At 38.3% G+C, this 15,925-nt stretch overlaps 1 protein-coding gene across 1 annotated transcript in view; it reads right to left on the bottom strand.

Annotated features, from left to right (window-relative positions):
• Window positions 1–15,925, bottom strand: part of FER1L6 (fer-1 like family member 6) — a 198,648-nt gene that overhangs the window by 38,682 nt on the left and 144,041 nt on the right. The window contains 3 exon segments of the mRNA XM_078151798.1: window positions 3,093–3,253; window positions 6,547–6,717; window positions 13,357–13,484. Coding sequence (XP_078007924.1) covers window positions 3,093–3,253; window positions 6,547–6,717; window positions 13,357–13,484 — 460 coding nt within the window.

Raw genomic sequence — 15,925 nt, 5'->3', positions numbered from 1 at the left:
CCTGGATCTATTTTCCAGGTCAGTTGTTTTTCCAATGAGATATTTCACATTGTCTTCTGTTTTTTCATTATTTTGTTTTTGTTTTATAATATCTTGATTTCTCATAAAGTCACTAGCTTCCATTTACTCCATTCTAATTTTTAAGGAAGTATTTTCTTCAGTGAGCTTTTGGACTTCCTTTTCCATTTGACCAGTTCTGCTTTTTAGGGCATTCTTCTCCTCATTGGCTTTTTGGACCTCTTTTGCCATTTTGGTTATGTTATTTTTTAAGGTGTTATTTTCTTCAGCACTTTTTTGGGTCTCCTTTAGTGAGTTGTTGACTTGTTTTTCATGATTTTCTTGCATCACTCTCATTTCTCTTCCCAGTTTTCCCTTTACTTCTCTTACTTGCTTCTCAAAATTCTTTTTGAGCTCTTCCATGGCCTGGGACTGATTTTTATTTTTCTTGGAGTCTTTGGATGTAGGAGCTTTGACTTTGTTGTCTTCTTTTGATTGCATGTTTTGATCTTCTTTGTCACCAAAGTAAGATTCTATTGTCTGACTTTTTTTGCACTGTTTGATCATGATCCCAGCCAATTATTTGACTTTTAAAGTCTTTGTTAAGTTAAGGGTCTGCTTCCAATGTGGAGAATGTACTGTCCCAAGCTTCAGGGGTTTTGTGCAGCTGTTTTCAGAGATACTTCTAGAGATCTGTAAATTTTCAGTTCTTCCAAGGTGGTGTGATCAAAGGCGAGGTATTTATTCCTTTCCTGGCCTGTGCTCTGGTCTATGATTGACCAGAATCACTCTTTTCTGCCTTGGAACTATGGGGAGGATTTCTTCTCTACCACTACCACAAGCTCCTCCTTGCCCCAGGACCACTACTCAGAACTGCAACCCAAATCCAAGCATGGGCAAAGCAGAGAATCCTGCCTCAGCACCAGCAGAGAGATCCTTACAATCCCCCTCTGATCAGCCACTTGATCCTCCCCTCTCTGTGCAAGCTGAAAGCTCCAGAAGCAGCTGCAGTGGCACCACAGTACCACCCCAGTCCCAGCGCAGCACAGCCTCGGGGCTCCTCTCTCATGGTGGTCCCACAGATCTTTCCTACTGACCTTCTAAGTTGTCTTTGTCATTTGTGGGTTGAGAAGTCTAGAAACCCCCACAGCTGCCCCCGTCATTCAGTCCCCTGAGCCTTCTCTGGGTTTGCTGTGGCCTGGTTTTTGTGCAGCCCATGCTGAACTGCGCTCCTCTCCCAGTCCAGTGCAACAGACATTCCTAATCAACCAACCAGGTTGTCTTGGGCTGGAAATTTGTTTCACTCTGTCTTTTTGTGGGTTCTGCTGCTCTAGAATTTGTTTAGAGCCATTTTTACAGGTATTTGGAGGGGTTTGGGAGAGAGCTCAAGCAAGTCACTGCTTTTACTCCGCCATCTTGGCTCTGCCCCCAATCTATGATTTCACTGGTGTGATTAGTTACCCAACAGATGCAAATCACAATGCATACTCCTGCCCCCCCCTTAAATTTAGCAGACAGTACTTACAGTCAGAGTAGTAGCAGACATATTACATTTAAAGACATAAAATTCAGTCTGAGTTTCTATGACCAGAATTTTAACTAGGGTAGGGCAACTGGGGCTTTGCCTAAGGGGCACTAAAATTAAGAGAGTGCTAACAGCCCTTAGGAACAAATGAGGTTGGTCCTTAGTGATCAAAAATCGTTAGTTAAAAGTAGAAATTCCTCCTTTACTCCTGTTATTATCCTACTTCAGGTGTATTCTTCCCTAGTCTAGCCCCATTCCTTTTTCTCCTTCTTAGATAATCTCCAAAGTAGCTGCATCATGGTGTGCCTGAGCTTGCTTTCCTCTCTTGGACAACAATACCTTAGGTGAATTCATCTCCATCCCTCACCTGCTTCATGCATAAAAATGTCTAGTTATGCTTCTGACTGTGGCCAAAACATTCATCCCTAAGCTATTAATGAATCTCTCCAAACTTAGCTAGGCTGATCCTCAGAAACAGATATATGGCCCTCCTCTGGTTCTGTACTCAAAGCCTTTCTAGCTTAGTAGGACCTGCCTACCAGTTGTGTAGAACTATGCCCTCTGTTTTGGCCTCTAAGTCCCCATGGTCACCTGAAAAGGAGATGAATCATAAAAGAGCATTTTCAGTAGAAGGTCCTAATAATCATCATGTATACCTCAGTATGAGTTCAAGTCACTGTGAACTTCAGGGCTGGGGATATTTGTGTCTTAAGACCTATCTTGAATTAAGGAATTACAAGCTTTTCCTCCAGTGAATGTGAAAAGAATTCTAAATATTAGTAAGTACATGGGGAAGACATATATTTGGGAACAAAGAGTACCTCTTGGAGCCCTGGGAATCACCCACCATGTAATAATTACTAGCATTTGTATATGTCTTTAGGGCAGCTAGGTGGAATAGTGGATAGATCCTGGAGATAGGAAGACCTGAGTTCAAATATGACCTCAGCCACTTACTATGTTTTCTTGGGCAAGTCATTTAGCCCTGTTTGCCTCAGTTCTTCATCTGTAAGAGAAGAGAAATGGCAAACCACTCCAGTATCTTTGCCAAGAAAACCCCAAATAGGGTCATGGAGAGTCAGACACGACTGAAATGATTCAATAGCAAAGTATATATCTTTAAGGTTTTCAAAGTGCCTTACATATGGTAGTTCATTTGGTCTTCACCATAACCCTTTCAAGTAGGTGCTATTGTTATCCTCATTTTACACATGAGAAAACTGAAGCTGAGAGAGATCGTGTGATTTGCTTAGGGTCACACAAGGCAGGATTCAAACCTAGGTCTTCCTGACTCCAAGTCCAGCACTCTATCCATTGTTCCACCTGCCTTAATGTCCCTGACTTGATACTCCACCAACATGTAAGGCAAACTGAGCAAGCACTGATGAAGCATGTGCTATAAGCCAAGCATTATGCAAGGCACTGGACTCATGGACTTCTTCGACAATATTCTATCTCATAGTCCCTTTCATGGTGCTAAAATAGCAGCCTTTTCCCTCAATCTTGAATTTCCCTAAGTGATTCAAAGGAAGAATAATAACAGAAGCAGAATACACTTTAAAATAGTTACCAGTGCCCTCCTCGGTGAAGACTGTTTTCCCAGAGAACACCTGGTTTCCAACCTGGATCTCCCCAGGTCGAAAGTAAGGGCCAGTCAGCTTGTTGTCTTTGCAGAGCTTGGTGAGTATTTCAGTGGGTTTCGATGTGTCCCTCCAGGCATTGTAACCTTCTCTGTAAGAGAGAGGAAAAAGGACATGAAGAGGGAGACCAAGCATCCCAGTTGATTATGACCTATTGAAACTAACTGCAGTTACTCATGGAGTCTGTGCTATTTGTCATCTTCATAGGTTTCAGTTTGCACTGTGTTTTTCCTTATTAGTATGACATAAAAAACCTGTCTGTGCATGATTCTGACTTGACTTGGGGCATTGGATCAACTTAGTGTTAAAGTCAATATAGATAGCTTCTTATTTGACTTTTTTCCCCTTCTAGGATAGCTTTTTAGTTGCCTGCTGCTCAAGGGAAAACCTCCATTTGCCCTTCTCATTTTATTATTTTTTTTGTCATAGTCCAATAGAGAGTGGCCAAATGTTGCCAATGGTTTGAATTAAAAACTAAATCAGGTTCATTTTTAAGTAATGGCCTCCCTGGCAGCTAGCTTTTAAGTCTCACAACTCCTTTCCCATCATTGCTAGACATTAATGGATTAGTTTGCATCCAATAGCCAACTAACAATTACATTTTCTAAATAGAAAATGGTGTTCAGAGAAGAGATCAAATACCTTTGCTCAATCATACCACTTTCTATTAAAGAGGTTTAAAGCTAAAAAATATCCCAAGCTACATCAGAACTTAAGTTGAAGGGGGAAAAACTAAATAGAATATAATATAGTTTTAAAAGAGGGACAGTAGTTTTTCTACTCTGGAATAAAGATAGAAGGGTCCTTGAGAGATCTTTCAAGTCACTCTTACCCCCATCCAAACTTCAAGCATGATTATAAGTAAGTCATTCCAATCAAACGACAATTTATCTTGTTTTAATAAAACTTTAGAGAAGTGGAAATTTATCAACTTTCTGGTCAAACCACTCTGATACTTAACAACTCTGTTAGGAAATAGCAATTTTACAGATTATCTTGATTGCTTCTTAATGTCTCATAATAGTAAGAGCTGACATTTATATAGAATTTTAAGGACTATAGAACTCTTTACATATATTATCTGTTATTATTGTCATCATCTTATTAGTTTTTTAGTGGCAAGAAATAGTCCAGGTCCAAGTTACTGTCCTAATATTATTCTTTAATATTGACTTTTGTACAGATTATTGTCCAGGTGGACAAAATAACTGAATTTGTAACTGAATAAATCCAGTAAGATATGTTTATCTTCTGTTAGTTCATGAAAGCATCTTAGGGCCAACTCCAATAGCAGACAGAACAATAGGGATGATATTTACCTCATCTTGTTCCTATGTGGTTTGTATTTGCATGGTACCATGGGATATAAGTACTGGGGACTTCCCCCAACGAAGTCCCCAGGGACTTTTCCTTTTTCAGAGGACCCAGGTTTCAACCCCACCCTTGCCACTTATGATTTGTGTCACTTTGGGTATTAACCTCCTTAGGCCTACCTTCCTCATCTGGAAAATTAGAGGATTGGATTATGATCCTATATTTTTCTACCAGATTTCTATATTTTGAAAGCTTTTCATTTCACATACCTTGAATGTTAGAAGCATTTGGCATAGTGAAAAATTTTCTTAAAGTGTCCAGCCTCTTCTGGGCAACAGTTCTTTCTATGATCTGGTATAAGTACAGTTTATGCGTTGAATTTTCAAGGATCATTTGAGATCTGTATGTGTAGTAGTTATAGGGGAACTTATCTGCTAGTTTATGAAAGATAGTAATCTTCTGATATATAATTTTGGCTGGGTATCTATTAGATTCTCAAATCTTTAGGAATATGTTGCTGTTTGTACCATTTTTTCATAATCTACATTAATCAATAGTCTAAGTTCTTTAATGATAACCTTCCTGAAGTTTCTAGTGGCAAAGACCTTATCCTGAATAGCTGTCACACTCTCTCACCTCTTTCTGTAAACACATCCACATGTTTAGACATCTGTTCAGTACTTCTTTCTTGACATATTATTGGTTGAGTTTTATTTATATCATCATCGTCATCATCATCATCATCCCTAACTCCAAATTTCTCTTTTGTCACAAATGCTTTCCCCACCTTGTTTCTTCCATAGAAATGGAGAATAATGGGTTACAATTCTCTGAGTAGGACTTTCAATTTCTTGCAAATCCTTATAAATCAGTGAAACTTAGGAGATTTTTTTTATCCTTTTGGTATTTACCCAGAACTTAACTACCTTTCTAGAGTCAGAGAGTAAAAAGATGGGAAGAGAGGATATTTATCCAAAAAAATTGACCATGGAGCTTTGATACCTGGGCAGAAGCTAGGGTGGGAATTTCATTACATTTTAGAAACAGGAGTATCAATGAGTATTTTTGTTTGTTTATTTACAGACCTGGCATTGTACTTGTCAGTAGCAGTGAGAAAGGGCTAGAAAGGTGATTAGCCTCAGCAAAATGGAAGACCTAGTATCTATCACTGAATAATCATTATTATAGGCCAAACCAAAAGCAGATTCAAGGCTTAAAATAAAATGTGGAGAATGGAAAAAAATGGAAACTGTATAGAAAAAAAGCCCCATGGTTAGGACCAACTTAATATAGAATATAGAATTATGAAGAACGATTTCAAATGTAAAAGGATATAAATAAACTTCTACCTCATAGTCACCTCAGCAAACAATCATCTGAAAAGGAAGACATTCTCCACAGAAGTAGCAATAACTAAGGTGAAGTTCCAACCTCCATGTTCCCCCAAACTAATCTCTTTACACCTAAAGCAGTTGAAACCTCTTGCTTTTATAAGGAGCTAACCTAGTTTACTTGCTGCTGGTGCAACTACAGAGTATATGAAGCTCTGGGTGTAGTGGCAGAGAAGAAAGAAAAGACAGGTGAGGGGACAGAGACAGTTATTCATCCCCAATAACAACCCTTTCACACTTTATTCTCTGTCCACATAAAGCCAGGATAGTTCTTACCACAACTATCATCATTATTGTTGCTGACTGCTAGCCATTAGCTTACTAAGAGGAAACTTACCTTTTAAAGGGACATAAGGTATCCCATTTGCAGATGGTTTCACAGGCCCTGTCCATGGTGCTGAAGCAAAGCCACCTACCATTGCCACCCCAAACCAAAACTTTCATTCAACTTCAACGGACCAGAATTCATTGACTCAGCACTACTGATCCAAGTTCTGTTTGAGAAGTCAATATCATGGCTCCTTAGTTAGCTGTACTTTTCCAACACTTGAATCATTTCATGAACAAAACCCAGAGAATCGAAGGCTGTGGCATAGAAGTACAAAAGACCTAAGATGTGTGTTGTGGGGTGTGGGGGCAGGGTGGGGAGCTGTGGAATGGGAGAAGGAAAAAAACTTACATCTCATACTGGCTCTGTAAGCCACAGATTGCTCGGTGCTTACTGTAGAATCGGTTCTCCAGGTCGATTTTGGTCTCTCCAATGAGGTCATCTGACCCAATCATGTCATGGTCATATATGCGGACTGTGAGCAGAGTCTCTTTAGGAAATGTAGCCTGAATCTCAAATGATCTAGGGCCCAAGCAGAGATTTAGTGATCCAAATGAGATTGATGGTTGGTTACAAACTCACATTTATGTAGGTTTAAAAAGCACTTTTAAAAAAATATCATTGTTAGGTACATAGTATATAATTCTTATTTTATAGATAAGGAAAGAGGTTCAGAGAATTTAAGTGACTTGGCCTAGATCACACAACCAGCAAATGTCAGAACTGTGATTTGAATCCAGGGCTCTTGCCTCTTAATTCCAGTATTCATTTCATTAGACCATATTAAAATCACTTCATTTAACTATTTGTATCAATAGGGCAGCTAGGTGGGAGGTACAATGAATAGAACACTGGGCCTAGAGTGAGTTCAAATCTGGTCTTAAACACTTACAAGCGATATGATTTTGGGCAAGTCACTTAACCTTTGCCTGCCTTAGTTTCCTTATCTGCAAAAATGGTTTAATAATAGCACCTACCTCCCAGAGTTGTTTTGACGATAAAATGAGATAACTACAAAGCACTTAACACAGTGCCTGGTACAGAATAAGCACTTTATAAATGTTAGTTATTATTATTATCATTATCATTATATGATTCCTAGGAATTGGATCATGGAAGAGGCAACGTGGAATAGTGAGTAGAAAGTGGTTCTTAGAATCAAGAATATTTAGGTTCAAGTCCTAACTTGGACACATATTGAGTGTGGACCCCTGGACACGTCACCTAACTTCTTAATGCCCCAGGCAATTCTCAAAGAAAAGGGACAGAACAGTCACCAATCTATATTGGTAGAGGGAGATGCCTCTTCAGAAGTTCCCTTTACCAATAGAATCACAAACCCAGAGCAAAAAGAAAAAGAAGGAAGGAAGGAAGGAAGGAAGGAAGGAAGGAAGGAAGGAAGGAAGGAAGGAAGGAAAGATGACACATAGTTCATATTTTGAAAAAAAATCCTGAGATTTATCTTTATAAGATTTAAATCAATTTTCCATTTTTTTTCTAAATGAATTATCTAATGCTAATTTTAATTACATGCATAGTAGTCTTCCTTTGCCAGTGGGATATTATCTTGCCACCCTTCAATATTGTGTGCTCAGAAAATGTAAACTAATATTGCTATTTAACAAAATTGAACATAATGAGGACAAAATAAGAACAATAAAGTAAAGGAGCTTTAAGGCTATAGGGGATCTCTGAGCTCACCTGGTCCAAACCATTCCCTTTATAGAGGAGCAAACAGATTTGGACAGGTGAAGTCCCACATTTGGTGCAGAACCTAAACTAGAAGCCATGGCTCTGGATTCTTATTCTAGTGTTCTTTCCACTGTTAGGCTGCATGCATATAATGCTTTCTAATATAATGGAAAGGTTTCTAGATAATCTGGCTTCTTCCTCAGCATGCTGTGAGACTTGACCAGGCTGCCACATACACTGCCAGACTTACTTAGTTCTGACATAGCAATTTCCACTTGGAAAGGGTTTTAGAAGCACATCATCCCCGAGAGACCATTATCCTTCCTGTATAGATGATGAAGCAGAGAGATGGGACAGTTTCAGTGATTATATCTGACTTGAGGTGGCTCTCGCAGGTCAGGGGATTGCTGAGGGAAGAACTTAAATGTTCTATCTGTCCAATCATCAGGCTATTGTCTCCCTTTGGGATAATGGATTTAGGGTTCCCCAAATAGGGCAGTTAGAAGTAATATTCTATAGCCAACCCACAGGTAAGACTCCCACAGAATTTAGAGCTTATCATCATTATTTCTACCACTATCACCATCACTGTAAGGGTCCTAAAACCACCTATTAAGGGGATCTTATCACAGTGGGAATGCTAGGGAGAATAAGGAAAATCTCAGAAGGTATTGTCAAGGATACAGTTGTAGGTGACTTTCTGATATAGAATTATTGCTGCTTAATCCTTTAATTTATTCTGTCCTTAAGAACCTAAGCAACTTATAGCACATCCCACTGCATGAGTTCTCCAAAGGATGTACAAAGTACAGGGGGAAATAAAGACAAAGAAAAAGCTACTCGGGTAGCCAGACTTCCCATATGTACTATATAGATATAGCACAAGATTCATAGTAATGGAATCCCTTAGGACTGGACACTCCCTCATTTAAAATATTGATTACAGGCACTGTCAGAGTGGAAGAGAGATTGATGTTCTCTTTAAAGCTATTGGTAGCAGTTTCTGCCTTCCTTCTCTTACATCTCAATTTCTCTACCCTATAATAATGTTCATTCATTCATTCATTCATTCATTTATTCATTCACTTCCTCATTCATTCATTCATTCATTTATGTATTTAACAAATCTTTTCTGAGTACTATGTGTAAGACCCTGCAAGGGACAAAAATGGTACAGTAGAAAGAACTTTGCATTAAGAGTAAGAGGATCTGGTTTTGTCAATTACAGCCTTTCTGACTTCTGAACAAGTCTCTTTGCCTCTATGTGCCTCAGGAATTTCATCTATAAAACAGGAAGTTAGACTTATTATTTCTAATGTGCTTTCCACCCCTAACTTAATAACCCTGTGAAAAATAAAACATGACCTCTACAATCAATTCAAATAAATTGAACTGAATTCAATTGAATAAATGCCTCATATTCAAGGCAGCTAGGTATTGCAGTGGATAGAATGCCAAATCTGGAGCCAAGAAGACCCATCTTCCTGAGTTCATTTCTGGCCTCAGGCACTTACCAGATGTGTGACCCTGGGCAAGTCACTTAACCCTATTTGCCTCAGTTTCCTCATCTGTAAAATGAGCTGAGAAGGAAATGGCAAACCAAACTACTTTATTTGCCAAAAACCCCAAATGGGGTCACAAAGAGTCAGACATGACTGAAAAATGACTAAACAAAATACAGTGTATATGTGTGTGAGAGTAACAGGTAAGTGCTTACTTTTAGGTGCATTGTACTAGCTAGGTGGTATGTAGTTCTGAGTCTCTACCTTTTGGCAACATATGGTGTAAACACTGTCTGGTTTCTTCTGAAATCCAAAGGGAGTATTACCCTTAAAGCATTATTTGAAAGGGGCTTTCAACCACCCAGGGTAAGTGCAGCTAACATAGGCTTATTCAGGTAAATCATGCTCCTTAGAGCTTATCTCCAGAAATGATAGCAGTTTGAGGAGTTATAATGTTCTATTAAAAAAAAAAACAATACAATGGCTCAGATATGGAAGTTATAGGCAGATAGATCTTAGTTTGATATTAAAAAGTACTTTATACCAATTGGATCTTTTTAAAAAATGGAATGAACTACCTTGGAAAGTAGTAAATTCCTCATCATTGGATGCTGCCAGACAGAGGCCAGAAGACCATTTATTCAGGATATTTTAGAGGAGATTCAACTTTCAGACTGGGGTCAGACTAGATGACCTTTGAGGTCTTTTCTTACTTGGAGATTCTATGAATCTCTAGTTTGCTTGACAATATGGTATAGTAAAAAGGGCACGGAAGAACACCAGAAGGCCTAGGTTGAATCCCAGTTCTGCTCCCTATTATCTTTGTGACTTTGGTCAAGTCATTTCTATTCTTTATTTCTTGGCTTCTTCATCTATAAAGAAGAGGGATTTTGGACAAGAATGATCTCTGAAGTCCTTTCCAATGTGAGATTCCGTAGTTCTATAGATGCAAATATCAAGGACCTCCAATTTTTATGTAACATCCTAGTATGGCCCACCATTGATAATTTAGTGATACATAAGTCGATTTTTGGGAGCGGTAGAGGGGAAATCTGAGGACAATGAAGAGATTTCGCTCCCCCCTCATAAGTGGCAGGAATGTGGTAATCACTATTTACCACAATAAGACTATAGAAATTTCTTCCATAAGAATTGGTTAGAGTCTATAAAACAGTCTTACCGACAACTGGTTGAAGGGTTTGGTAGGTAGGTAGACCTGACTAATATCATCTGATGAATCACAGAATTTGAAAGTTGAAAAGAGGCCCTGAGTGGTCATCTAGTCAACTGGGATAGGAAAGCAAGAAGTCACCCAGCTTCTGCTTGAAAACCTCCAAAGAATACTATTGTGGAATATTGTTATGTATATGAAATGATGAGCTCAATGATTTTAGAAAAACATGGAAATGTTTGCACAAAATAATGAAGAGTCAAATGAGCAGAACCAAGAGAACATTGTATACAGTAACAGCAATATTATTTTAAGAACAACTTTGAGCAATTAAGTTATTTTGTCTATTATAGATACCCAAATTAACTATTAAAGACTTATGAAGAAAGATGTAATCTGCATCCAGAGAAAGAACTGATAAATAGAAGTATGTATAGGATGATTTTACTTACAACACACACACACACACACACACACACACACACATATTTGTGTCGAATGGTAGCCATCTCTAGGGTGAGGGAAGAGGAAGAAAAAAAAGAATTTACCTGATAATTTTGTTGTACATTTGAAAGGAATAGCAAGTTGTGCATAAAGCATTTGAAGTTTTATGTACAATTATCTTTTTATTGTATTATGTTATATAAATGCTTGTTTTATTCCATAAATTAAAAATGAAAATTTGTAAATGTAAAAAAAAAATTAAAAAAAAGCCTTCAAAGAGAAGGAGCATAGCACCTCTCTAGGCAAGTCCTTACACTTCAAGAGTTTTTCTTGCTATGAAACTTAAATTAGCCTTTATAACAACCATTATTGCTCCTGCTCTGTCCTCTGGGACCAAATGGACTATGCCCTTATCAACATGACAGCCCTTCAGATAGTTTAAGTATTTGAAGGGGAAAAGATTAGGCTTTTTCCTTTTTGGAACGAGATGGCTCTGACACTCCTGTAAAGACAAAAATGTCAATGGTAGAATGTGTGCTGATGCTGGCTTGCACCTCCCTACCAAGTAATCTCAATGTCAGAATCCACCACAGGATCTTTGCTACAGGGAGAGTATAAATACTTAATTATTAATAAAGATGGCCCCTGGAATCACATCCCAGCTTTACTGCTGATGTACTTCATGACACAGAAAAGGCTACTACTACATTTCTGTCTCGGTTTCCATATTGTAAAATGGAGAAAATAAAGCTGACCTAATTCATGGACTGCAATAGGAAAGAGCTAATAAAAAGTGACTGCAGAGCACTTGGAAAATATTAAGTGCTTATTACATCAATGTTAAGTAATGATAAAGGTCATTCCTTGATGCAGAGAAATCATGGAAAGTTTCCCTGACATAGTGCCCATTGTATTTTTAATCATTCTCATTAATCTGAACAGGCCAGATCATTTATTGCTTCATTTTCTCTGGAGTTATATAATATGAAGACCTGATAGGAGATCAAATGTCAGAAAGCCCTAGGCTCTAACCAACAAGGAAAGGAATTTAAATAAGAGCTGACAACACAGAGAGAGTGGTCAGCATTTTTAGTTATGGAAGAAAAGGCACTCAATGTATCCAAAGTACATCTCCATTTACTTTTTAAATGACCCACGATTTCACTGATGAGGATATTCTTTCCACCGTTGCACATCAAAGCCCTCTGATAACTCAATACAGCCAACTTGGTCTCCAAACTTAGCTAAGCTTAGCACAGTGGAAAGAATCTCAGCTTTGGAGTCTATAGACCTGGGTTCAAATCTGAGCTCTGCCACCCACTGATGACTTCTGTTGTAAAATAAGAACAGGTTGGACTAAGTGACCTTTGATTTGAGTTCCCTTCTAGATCTAAATCTCTATTACATTTAACATGTAGCTTATCATAAGCAAAGTCTAGAGAACTGAAAGAGAGAGGGACAAAGAGTATAGATATATAGTTATGTACACATACTTTTATTATATATACACTTTTATAAATATATATTTATAATATATTATTTACTGTATAAAAAGGGCCTCAGAAAATATTTGGAAACATTTAGTCGCTAATAGTGAGAGATAAACAGAAGAAACAATTCAAAAGAGATGGATTTGGAAAGACATTTCTGTATTTCACAGATACATTCAGATGGATTATCTGAAAGCTTGTTAAAGATAACAAATAATCTGCCAGATTATTTGAATACAAATTCAGTGGGGGTTTTTTTGGGGTTTTTTTTTTTTGGCTAGGCAATGGGGTTAACTGACTTGCCCAGGGTCACACAGCTAGTAAGTGTTAAGTGTCTTAGGTCGAATTTGAACTCAGATCCTCCTGAATCCAAGGCCGGTGCTCTATCCACTGTGCCACCTAGCTGCCCCCTTAAATTCAGTCTTTTCTAATACATATAAGATATGTATTCTAATATGTATATGTAATATACACATATATTAAAAATTAATAGTTGTAGTGTGGAAAACATACTGTTAGCATATTTACAAAAAAGTCCCAAGTTCTTCAGGCTCCCCAGTAAAGAAATGGATTGGGTGTGGGGTAGAAGACTTGTATTCTAGTACTGACTATTCAAAAAAATAAAAAAAAAACCCAATAATAACAACAAAAAAAACCTGTATGATCCTGGGTAAATCACTTTCCTGTTCTGGGCATCAGTTTCCTCTGTAAAATAAAGGAGTTAGAGTAGACCTGAAAGAAGGTCTCTTTCAGCTCTGAGTCCCAATTGCCATGCACACCAGTATGTCACATACTAGCAATCTGAAACCTAATAAAAAACAAACTTAGAACCCCATGGGGAAGTCAAAACAGAGTCACTGACCTTCCAAATACTGGGTTAAGTTGTTTGGGAATATATTTGTCCCGGTCCTTAATTTCAGTTTTGCCAAGGTTTAGTACAATATAGGGATCAGATTTACCATCTGGATCAGCTGGGCTGAGGTTAAATGCCTGAGGAGGAAAAACATCCTTTAAATCACCTACTAATTTTGTATTAGGGTGATTTGCAGCTCCCATGGTTTTTTTTTTTATTTCTATGGATTCCATTTTCAGCCAGCTAGATAGAGGCTCCCATTCACTTACCCATCCATTTGGTCAGACTGAAGTGGGTGAATCCCTCAGCTGGTGAATTGGGTGGCTCACTGATGTTCTGTCTGTAGTTTCTGAGTTGAGAGTATGAGATACTGGGGAGAGCCCTAGCTGGCAAGTGAGAGTCTATGAGGACTAAACCTTAGTTTGAGTGGTGGGAAATTGAATGAAAGTATCACCAACAGCATCACAAAATGCTTCAGTCAGCACCTGACTTTTTACCATCCTGTTTTTCATATCTGGAACCTCTTCCCTATTGTGTTCTTATCTGAACCCTGTCCTGTAAGACTTAGATCAAGAAATACCTCTTCCTTTCGGACTCCCTTATGCAACTATTCACAAAAACCCCTCCTTGGCCAAAGGAATGGGGTAGCTCTCAAAATCTCAGAATCTCAGCACCATAGAGGTTATCTTGTCCAACCTGCAACTGAACAGTAATTTTCTCTACAGCATGTCCAACAAATGATGACCGAACCTTCACTTGAAACTGCTAGGTGGCACAGTGGAGAGAGAGTTAGACTTGGAGTCAAGAAGATAGGTGTTCAAATCAGTGCATGGCACATAGTGGGTACTTCAATGTTTATCAACCGATACTAGCTGTGTTACCCTGGGCAAGTCACTAACCTCTTTTAGCCTCAGTTTTCTCATCTGTAAAAGAGACAGTAACCTTACAGATCTGTGAGGATCAAATGAGATAACATATGTAAAGTGCTTTGAAAAGTTTAAAGAGATGTAAATGCAAGTCATTATGATAATTAGGCAGCAGGATGGTATCTTGGCTGGAGAACTTGAAACCATAAACACCTGAGTTCAAATCCTGCCTCAAATACTTATTATCTGGGATACCTGGGCAAGTCATTTAGCCACTGTCTGCTTCAGTTTCCCATCTGTAAAATGGGAATATTAATCACACCTACCTCACAGGGTTGTTGTGAGGCTCAAATAAGATAACATGCAAAATTATTTGCAAGTCACAAAGTGCTCTGTAACTGCTAGTTGTAAAAATAGTTATTATTATTGTTGTTGTTGTTATTGTTAAAGGCCTTAATTGAAGGGGAACTCACAGTTATACGAGGCAGTCCATTACATTTCTGGCTAGTTCTAATTGTTAATTGTTTAATTCTTGATTTCAAGACCAAACCTGCCACTGAAATTTTGTAATAATAGCTATCACTTACCTGGCACTTTAAGGTCTAAAAGTGTTTTACAAATATCATCTCACTTTACCCTCACAACAACCTTGCGAGATAGGTGTGATTAATATTCCTGTTTTACAGATGGGAAATGGAAGTAAACAGTGGTTGAGCAATTTTCCCAGCTCCCTCAGCTAGTGAGTGTTTGGGGCAGGATTTGAACTGAGGTCTTCATGACTCCAGAGTCCAGTACTCTATCCACTGTACCACCTAGCTGCATTAGTCACCTATTCCTCCCAGTTGTTGCTTCGGGGCCCAGCATAACAAGCCTAATCCCTCTTCCATGAGAGAGCCCTTTCAATACATTAAGACAGTCATTGCATTGCCTTTATGTCTTCTCTCCCCCAGAATAAACATTCCTAGTTCATTCAGGCGAGTCTGACCCACCTGAGCCTACAGGGGCCTCTTCCTCCTCTAAATTCCTGCTGTGCTTGTTATCAGTATCATTCATTTGATATTTACAGTTTGGAACCTAAGTGTCTTTAGTTATCTTTTCTGGGTTTCTTGGCTCTTCTGTTATATTCTCAGCTCATAGGAAGGGACAGCATCCCATTTATCTTTGTGTCTTCATGGCTCTGAACACTGTGCCTTTCACATTATCGACCCTCAATAAATAGTGATAATGATTCTAGGATCAAAGATGTGGAAGTGGGAGGGACTTTAGGGGTCATCTAGTGCAACCCCTGACTTTTACAGATCAGGAAGCTGCTGCCCCAAAGAAGACTTGTCCAAGAATACATCATAAGTAAATGTGAGGATAGCTAGTACCAGACCAGCAAATGGCAGAGCTGGTCCTCTCTTTCTATCTGTGGGTCTATCTCTGGGCCTATCATGACCTTCAGCCAATGCTCTGTACTACATTTTACCCCACAAAACATCTACAAATATGTAAGTATTTCCATTAAAATTATAATATTAAAACAAAACATGAAGAAAAATTTAGTCACATAGCAATATTTTTTCTTTTGGAAAAAATCCAGTAATGAACAAATCACAGCAATAATAATTTCATCAAAGAAAATGACAACAAAGAGACAACATACAAAAACTTTTGAGATGCAGCCAAAGAATCCATTCAGGATAAATGTATATCAGTAATGACTATTTTTA

Source organism: Phascolarctos cinereus, unplaced genomic scaffold, assembly GCF_003287225.1.
Source record: "Phascolarctos cinereus isolate Bilbo 61053 unplaced genomic scaffold, phaCin_HiC Scaffold_4;HRSCAF=312, whole genome shotgun sequence".
Taxonomy (NCBI): domain Eukaryota; kingdom Metazoa; phylum Chordata; class Mammalia; order Diprotodontia; family Phascolarctidae; genus Phascolarctos; species Phascolarctos cinereus.
Note: the sequence above shows the minus strand (reverse complement) of the source record. Positions and strands in the feature narration are given on the sequence as shown.